The sequence below is a fragment of the Temnothorax curvispinosus genome, unplaced genomic scaffold (assembly GCF_003070985.1).
Source record: "Temnothorax curvispinosus isolate PA1 unplaced genomic scaffold, ASM307098v1 QBEX01018034.1, whole genome shotgun sequence".
In the NCBI taxonomy this organism is placed as follows: Eukaryota; Metazoa; Arthropoda; class Insecta; order Hymenoptera; family Formicidae; genus Temnothorax; species Temnothorax curvispinosus.
In genome coordinates, this window is record NW_020227814.1 from 81 (window position 1) to 9,405 (window position 9,325).

General features: G+C 28.8%; 1 protein-coding gene across 2 annotated transcripts; it reads left to right on the forward strand.

Moving 5' to 3' along the window:
• The first annotated feature begins 3,079 nt into the window (after window positions 1-3,079).
• LOC112468077 (cytochrome P450 4C1-like) lies at window positions 3,080-9,288 on the forward strand. 2 transcript variants are annotated; one of them, XM_025037107.1, is made up of 9 exons: window positions 3,095-4,181; window positions 4,511-4,620; window positions 4,863-4,953; window positions 5,389-5,574; window positions 5,795-5,888; window positions 7,694-7,796; window positions 7,959-8,064; window positions 8,246-8,352; window positions 8,434-9,248. In XM_025037107.1, the coding sequence occupies exons 1-9, from the start codon at window positions 4,025-4,027 to the stop codon at window positions 8,554-8,556; spliced, it is 1,077 nt and encodes a 358-aa protein (XP_024892875.1). In that variant the 5' UTR covers window positions 3,095-4,024; the 3' UTR covers window positions 8,557-9,248. The 2 variants fall into 2 exon arrangements, with proteins under 2 accessions (XP_024892876.1, XP_024892875.1); XM_025037108.1 differs by lacking the exons at window positions 4,511-4,620; window positions 4,863-4,953 and having other exon boundaries at window positions 3,080-4,181; window positions 8,434-9,288.
• The last annotated feature ends 37 nt before the right edge of the window (window positions 9,289-9,325 follow it).

A 9,325-nucleotide genomic window follows, 5' to 3' on the forward strand; every position in this document is an offset into this window, starting at 1 on the left:
AAAAAATTATTTTTTTTTCGAAATTTTATTACTATTTTATAACTAAATTTGTTTTTTAAGATGCAGTCTATAATTATAAATATTTTCTCGTATTTGAAAAACACACTTACCTTGGTGGGATCGAACTCGGGACCTCTGGATCGTGAGCCAACTGCCTTACGTGGTAGACTACTTCTTAATTTGATGTTAGTGTTATATATAGTCTACATGTGTCATAACCAGAGCAAATATATAATTTTTCAAAAAGCATCTTAAGAAACAAATTCAGTTTAAAAAGAGTAATAAAATTTTTAATTGGATATAAGAATGATATCCGCAATATTATTTTAAAACTTGTACATTTTTATCACGACGAATTAGTACAGATCTTCATATAAAATGTATTTGTGCATTACTTTTATCTCTCTTCCTTAATATTATCAGGAATTACTCATTATAATGTTTCTATACAAATTGTAGTACTGGTCAATGATTAATTTCATATGGAATATTCCGTTCAGTACTTGAGTATTAACATTAAAATACTGGCCAGTGATTTATTACACATGGAATCCTCGGTCCAGTACTTCAGTACTAACATTGAAATACTCATCAGTAATTCAACACAAGTATTTATTACACAAGTATTTATCACCTAGTATTAAATGCTTTCTTATCAGAAATTTAATACTAAGTATTCAATACTCGTTCTGTATTAAATACTACTTTCATAAATTACTGACCAGTAATAAAATACTGTGCAATACTTGGATCACAGTGATTCAAGTACTAATAAATAGTTAATTTTAGTATTATTAATACACAAAATAAGTATTTATTACTAACCAACTAGTAATACTTTTTTGTAAGGGCGGTTATTTGGTACCTTATATAGGCTACACACATAGCAAAAGACATCTTTGCTCTAATCACAGTTATGATATGATTCTTTGGCTACACCTGAAGCCAACTTTCGCGAACGAAGTTTTCTTGTAACATTACATTCTGTAGTAGCCAAGTTTTCCACTACTAAAGAACTGCGGTTGCATGATGACGGCTGCGGACCCGCTTTCCCACCCTGACCAGTCATTGATACTGGGTTTTCGAGACCCTGCATCGTAAAAAGGTTGCAATTGTTACCCTCTGCTATGACGGCGTTAAGCGTATCTAACCCAGGAATTTTGCCGGAATAAATCCGTTGCCCACCGTCACCACGTGGAGGTACCCTGGTTGCAGAAGGATCAAGTCATGGATATACTTTGAATATTGGTCTTGGACGTCAAATATATAAGATTTGTACTTTCTCAGAGTCATGTGGGAAAAACTGCATTTTCAGTGTGATTATGTTATGATCTAACGTCAGATTCGTATTCAGCGACCCCAAAAACCCTCGAGTAACAAATTTTAGGTGAATCTGGTCAATTTTCAAAAACTCATCGGGTATACTAAATCTGCCATTTTGAATTTTGGAAAACTGACATCAGATTCGTACTCAGCGACCACAAAAACCCCCGAGTACCAAGTTTCAAGCGAATCGAATCAATTTGAAAAAAAATCCGCTGGGTATTGGGTCCGCCATATTGGATCTGCCATTTTTTATTAAAAAATCTAGTCAATTGTTATGTAATTCAAGCTTTTGAATTCGAATCCACGGTCAGAATTTCGAAACTAGCTCGCGCTTTTTCATTACGGCTTAAAAAGTACTAAAAAAGTATGTTTTTTGAGATTAGAAAAAAACACGAACCAACTTTTGAATTCTGACCTCGGATTCGGATTCAGCGACCCAAAATACGTAAGAATTGACTAGTCCGGTCCGCCGGACAGAACATTTTTTTCCTAACGCGAGCGTGAAATGGGCCGTTTTTCGCGCTTGTTTTGACCAAACGATCCATTTCTCCACTAGTTGAAAAATGAAGCCATTTCTCAACTAGTGGAAAAATGAAATTGTAAAACAAGCGAAAACCGGCCTGTTTCACGCTCTTGTTAGGAAAAATAGTATGAACAACTCGTGGGAAGAGTGGTCGAGCTCAAATGAGTGTGATGGTCGCACTCGCTTTGCTCGTGCGACCAACTTCACACTCATTCAGAATCGACCACTTTTCCCACTAGTTGTACAATATACTATTTTTTTTGTGGGGCTGTGAATAATTATTAATCCATATGTATCTTTAATCTTTAACTTCCCATTGAACAGGGAATCCACCTCTTAAACGAGGTACAGGCGTAGACCGGGCCGGAACCGAATCACGGACGCATAACATGGTTGCATATGATTTGCATAATTGATATTAAATCAATGGTTTTAACCATTTCGATAATCCTTGTATTGGTAATACTATTTATATTGCTTATATAAGCAATTTTTTTTTAATCTTATAAAAAGCTTATTCATAAATTTTAGACATCGTTATCATCTAAGACTGTTTACGCCATTTAAATAATCAAACAAAACATCATAAAAGCGAACGAATAGTCAATAGATTACACAGGAAAAAGAAGAATATTTTTTATTTAAAAATATATTTAGTTTCAAGTTCCAACAACATAGAAATAATCTTAAAATAAAATTATATTGCGTTAAACGAAGAAAATTTGCTTGAATGAAATCATTATATAGTTCAACCAAGAAAAAAAATGTTGAAATAAAAAATTGAAATTCTAATAAGAAGATGTAGATTGTTTCGTGTATACGCAAGATTACCATAAGCTTCTTATAAGAATTTCAACTTTTCTTTTCTTGATTGAACCATATATAAAACTTTGTTTAATAATAATTTATAAATAACTTTATTTTAGCAAATTTTCTTCGTTTAATGCAATATAATCTCATTTCAAGATTATATATTCTTGCGTATATACAAGTATATCAGTGTTGATTTGACACTTCTTTTTTTCCTGTGCAGTACCAGAACTGATCAGTCACTCGCAAGCATTTCATATAAGAACTTCGGTTTATTGTGACACTTCATAATAACGAAAACATTTATATTTAGAAATTAAATAAATTTTTACTTTTACATGTTTGTTATGTACATGCGCATTTTTTAATAAAATAAATAATACATTATATCTATTTAAAAGTTAGTGATAAAGTATCAATAAAGTATTTTAACGTACTATTTACTAACCAAACGTATTATTTAGGATATTAAAACTGTAAATGATACATCTTTAGTGAATTGTGTGATTTAAGAATTAAAAAAAATATTAACTCATAAAAAAAGGGCATACCTAGTGCCACAACAGGGTGTTTATACCTTTTATTTAAAATAATACTTTCGGTCTGTTATCAGATCATCTTTATTGTAATAAGTTAAGATAATACATAAGTTAAGATAATACATAAAGACTAGTAAACAAAGGGATAAAAATATAAATCGCAATACATTGCATTAATCGCATTAATTCTTATCGCAATGTAATTTTCTCATCGGACGCACATCCTATTTCTTCAAAGTATAAAGGTCGAGAAATAAACTGAAATAAATAACGGACACAAATAACAATAACATGTCACATAACATGTCACATGTCAATGAACTAATAACCTTAGTGAAAATTTTACAACATGACTTTCTATATAGAACACCATAATCATCTCATCACAAAACTTATATATGCACGTATTCAGAAAAAAATTTACACGTTTATTTCGATGACATATTATTATTTGTGAATCCGTAATTTATTTCAGTATACTCCTCAATTTTTATATATTAAAGAAATAGGATGTACGTTCGATTCGAATTTTATACAGTGATAAGAACTAGTGCGATTAATGAGTTTATTGCGATTTACATTTTTATATTTTTGTTTACCAGTCTTCGTGTTATCTTATCACATTAAAAATGATAACAGACCAGAACATTCGTTAAAATGTTATTTTAATTAAAAGTTACGGCAGTCGGAACGAATACGCTGTTGTTGATTTATTCCCTCCTTTTTAAGTGTTGATTTATAATCAACTGAATTTTTAGACATTAAAAAAAGACAGCAGAAAAAAACAAAGTTTGCTTAAACTGGTTAATTATTTCGTCGGCCAATAATGATCACCACAGTATTGCTATTACTTATTCTTATTTTGTTGATATCTAATTATTATGTGCATTATCATGGAAAAAAGGGCCGACTTATCAATCTTATACCAGGACCATCAGGTTATCCGATTGTTGGAAATGCATTTCAATATCTTGGTTCACGAGGTAAGTTATAATTTCACATACAATATTTCCGTAATGGTCGTAAATAAATATTCGCCTGTGCATACAAATTTTTAAATATAATATTTGCAAACATTTTTCTCAGAGATATATAATTATTGATATTATTGCACGTTGATTACTTTTAAGAATTATTTAAACTTATAAATATTTTTAAGCAATAACATTTATTTTCTGATTATTGAAGTTATTTGAGGAACAACAGAATATCTAGATAAATTAAATATAACGATAAAGTCAATAATACATATTTCAATCAATATTTATAATGTTTCCGTTTTACATAATAAACATATACATACATTTTTTAGAAGAACAATGGAAGTTACTGTGTACCAAAACTGACGAGTTTTATCCCATTATAAAAATATGGTTAATCTTTTTTCCTGCAATATCCGTCCGTCATCCGAATGATTTAGAGGTAAAATATGAAAGAAATTTTATTCTGTTTTATTTTAATTATTGATATATTGGCGGTAAGATGTTTATTTTTTTATGTTTTTTTATTTTAAAAAAATATGTTTATTCGTCAAAGGTCAGAAATAATTGTATATTTAAAATTAAAGATGATTATCTCTTAATATTTAAAATACTTTTGAAATCAACTAATTGATTACATAAATGGCGTCTAAATTAAATAACGTTTATCTTCTATAATTTTAGACAATATTAAGCAGCACAAAACATATCGAAAAGACTCTTATTTATGATAATTTACAACCTTGGTTCGGTACAGGTCTTCTCACAAGTGGAGGTAACATCACAATATTAATATAAATAATAGTACATGTTTTACTAAATTTTGCTTTGGCTTCTTATTAAATGTTGTTTTAAGTTTCAATTATGTTGATAACAGAATAAATCTGTATCATTAAATTTAAAGCATATATTATATCACACAGTAATTAGATTTACATATATGTTTACAACATCTCATATCAATCATGAAAAAAATAATTGTATTATTAAATATAAAAAATAATAAGCGCATTACGAATAATTTCTTTCTTATACGTTTTATTACACGATGTGTTATCGTAAAAATTTAAACGCATATCACAAAAAGAATACATTTGTGACATTCAATGGTTATTAAAAATCAATAAATTTTAAATTAAATAAAAAATATATATGTGTCTCACTGCACATCGTTATCACACAATTATGCAATATGTTATTTATGTTTCAGGCGCCAAGTGGCATTCACGACGAAAGATATTAACCCCCACATTTCATTTTAATATATTGCAGCATTTTATTCAGATTTTGATCGAGGAAGGTGAAAACATGACCAAATCCTTGAAAAATGCAGGAGGCACAGTTATGAAAGATTTAGTACCATTTTTTAGTGAGCATACGCTGAATGCAATATGTGGTATGATGTGTTCATAACTGTACATTTTGACTGTAAATTTTATTTTTATTGATAAATAAAATTTAGACCAAAATCAAATTTTTTAAATTGTAAGTATAAAAATTACAACATATAAATACTGATTCGTATATAACTTTTACAGCCACAGATACCTTTGAAATCTATATATATATATATATGATAATACATTATCACGATATTTTTACAAATGCGTTTGCAGAAACTGCCATGGGCACTTCTCTACGAGGCCTTGGTGATTTTCAGCAGCAGTATCGAGAAGCCGTTCATCGAATGGGCGAACTTCTTGTTTATAGGTATAATAATTTATGCTTTATTGGATGTAATAAATTACTGCATATTATACATATTTTGTCTTAATTAAAATATGAATTTTTATTGTATTATAATTATATAAAGAGGTAAATAATAATACAATACTTAATGTAAAGCATCACTTTCGTTAATTAGAAAAATTTATAAAGTACACTGTTGGAAAATTTGTGTTAAATATAACATAATTAATCACACGTCCCAAACGGTCCACTCAAATTTTTTTGTTAAGTTAACATAATATGGATGTATTAAATGGTAGCACCGATACTATGTTAACAGATTTCAACAGAAAGGAAATGTAATTCTGATCGTAATTTGATCGAGGTTAATTATGTGTACAATTAATATAACTTTTATGTTGAAGTTAAGATTGTAAGATAAAATTAACACTTTTTTTCTGTAAATTTTAACACATTTAATAAATACGTTCAAATTGTGTTACTTTAACCTTAGACGGTACACTTCTAAAAGTAACGTAGATAATAAACTTGGGTTAGGTTAACCCGCCGTTTTCTTTTCACTATAACTTTTGATCAACTGCACATTTTAGAGCAAATTTTATTTTAATCGATAGTTTAGAATCTCAGAAACTTGAATATCCACGTTAGAAAGCAAAAAAAGCTTTTGCACAGGAGCTATTTACAAAATATTAAAACAAAGTTTTTTTAATTGAGTAAAATTGAGATTTTTGGTTGTTTAATCATATTTCTTTTTCTAAAAAACGAGTTGTGACCTAATTCTACTGGAATTGTAAAAGTCTATAGTTGTACTTTAAGAGGATTAATATATTTTCATTTATTTCCAAAAAGTATAAATATTTTAAATGGTGAATGTAGTAGGTAATTTTTGGCTCTTAGTAACTTTTTATGGTAATGAATAAAATAATTTATTTGCGTGATTTGACATTGCATATTAAATATTTTAAGTAAAAAATTGATAAATAATAAATTTCTAATGATATTAGCATTCTAATGGCAAATAGCAAGAATTGAAATTTACGTTATTGTACATTATTAGGTAACTTTAATATTATAAAATCAATGAAAAAATGTTTATTTGATTTTTCAATTCCATTTTATTACAAAATTTTATTTAATTATTTTTTCAAAATTGGAATATATTACGGATTTACTAACATTAACGGTACACTAGGTTAGTGTAACCCGGAGACTAACTTTCGATGTTTCTTACTCGGCAGTTTTCAATGCACTGGTTCGATTATGAGTGCAGCATAGTAGGGGGCTTTCCAAAGGTTTTTCCCCCCCCTGGTCCAGACCCCCCCCTTCGCGTACAGTATAGAAGAGCCGCAACTTTTAAAATTGCTATGGGTTACGCTAACCCAGTGTACCATTCTAGGGCTAACATATTTTTTAAATTATTTTATTAATTTTTTATTTTAAATTTGTAAATTAACACAGCAGGCATATGTTAAATCTTACACATGTATGTGTTGATTATTTTGCACAAAAATTTTAACAAGAACCTTTTTTAACAAAACTACAAAAATTTTCCGACGGTATACACGTCTGTTAAATTATCTATTTAAAAATAAGTAGAAATAAACTTAAGAATAAAAAGTTAAAAAAAAGTATAACGTTTATACTATATAAAATTTTGCATATTTCTCTAGCATAATTTGATTAACTTTAAAATGTACTCTTTTTTTATATAGTTACTAAAATAATAATAATTGTAAGAGTATATATAAAAAGCTTAAAAAAATGTTTTCTAAATTTACATTAATATCTTTTTAAAGTAACATGCCTAACATTTATTAATTATTTAGAGTAATGAGGCAATGGCTGCACATCGATTGGATATTCTCGTTGACGTCTAAAGGTCGAGAACAAAAGAAGGTGCTGAAGATATTACATGGATTTACTAAACAAGTACGCAAAAATGCTACTTAATATTATATTTAGACATTATCTATTTAAAATTATTACAACAAAGATTCCACGATTGTCGTGTAAAAAAATTATAATATATAAATATTAATAACACATTACTAATGTATTTATGGAAGAATCATTAATGTTGTATTTACATAGATAATTGCTGAAAGAAAACTTTATCATGATCGCACTAATGGTCAATACTTGAAAAGCTTTTATAATGACACGTCGGCAAACAGAGATGACGCAGAACTGGTAGGAAGTACGTATTGTAATCGGTAGCTATTTTTTAAATCTGGTTGGTGTTTAATATCATAAATTTTATTTTACAACTCATGAATATTATACTTATAGATAGTTTAAACATAGTCAAATTAATAAAAACGTCACAGAAGAATTTTGCTGTTAATTTGATACAGACATGTTTACATATTTCGATTTAGTACGAAGAAAACGACTTGCAATGTTGGATCTTCTAATAGCAGCATCTCGTGATGGCCTTATGACTGATTCGGATATTCAAGAAGAAGTTGATACTTTTATGTTTGAGGTATATTATTTCTTTTGTATAACCTTTCTTATTCATTATTTGATTTATCGATACATAATACATTAATGTATACGATTATAGGGTCATGATACTACAGCAATGGGTCTGTGCTTCATTTTGGCACTATTAGCTGAGCATAAGAACATTCAGGTATCTATCGTCAAATGTAAATCGGTATTCCAAATAAACAAAGAAATTAATTGATCCCAAAAGTTATTTATTAACTTGTGTCTGTATACGTGAGTCTACGGCGTCCGAGCTAAAATGATATTTGCTTATAACTATAAAACTTGCGAGCCTTCCAGAAAATATTAAGTTAACAATGTTTATCGAAATGATAATAAAATCGTCAATTACAATGTAGACAGATGTTTCATAAATTTTTTTAGATTTTTTAAAATAATTTAAGGTAGAGAAAAATAGCGTCAAACGCGTAATAGACCCACGTATACACTCTAAAAGTGCAAAAGAAAATCGTATACAAACGGAGAATTAAATATGAATCAATATCTAACTTTTTAAATGTTTTTTTAAGTGTGTATATGTGTAATGTACACAATTTGCTTTTTTGTAGGTATTAATAGATATATAGAAAATATGCGCGCGCGCAAATGTGCATGTATACGCATACACTTGAACCTAAAACACCACACTGGGTGTATATAGCACATCCATGTTTTAAAAATGCTGGCTGTTTCTACAATATAATGATAGCTAGGGAATAGAAGTGATAAGTTAAATAAACTTTTGTTCTCTTTCTACCAATTCCCATGCTGCGCAGCCTCATCTACCGTTTACTAGACGTATGGCTACATCCAGGGTCATGTTCCAAAACTCACTCTGAGTAACTAAAATAAAATCTATAGTTTACGTCACGTACACCATAGCATTTTAGTTAACTAAAGTGAGTTTTGGAACATGACCCACCCTTACAGAAAAGTATTACTGACTAAATACTTAAAATCTCAGTGAT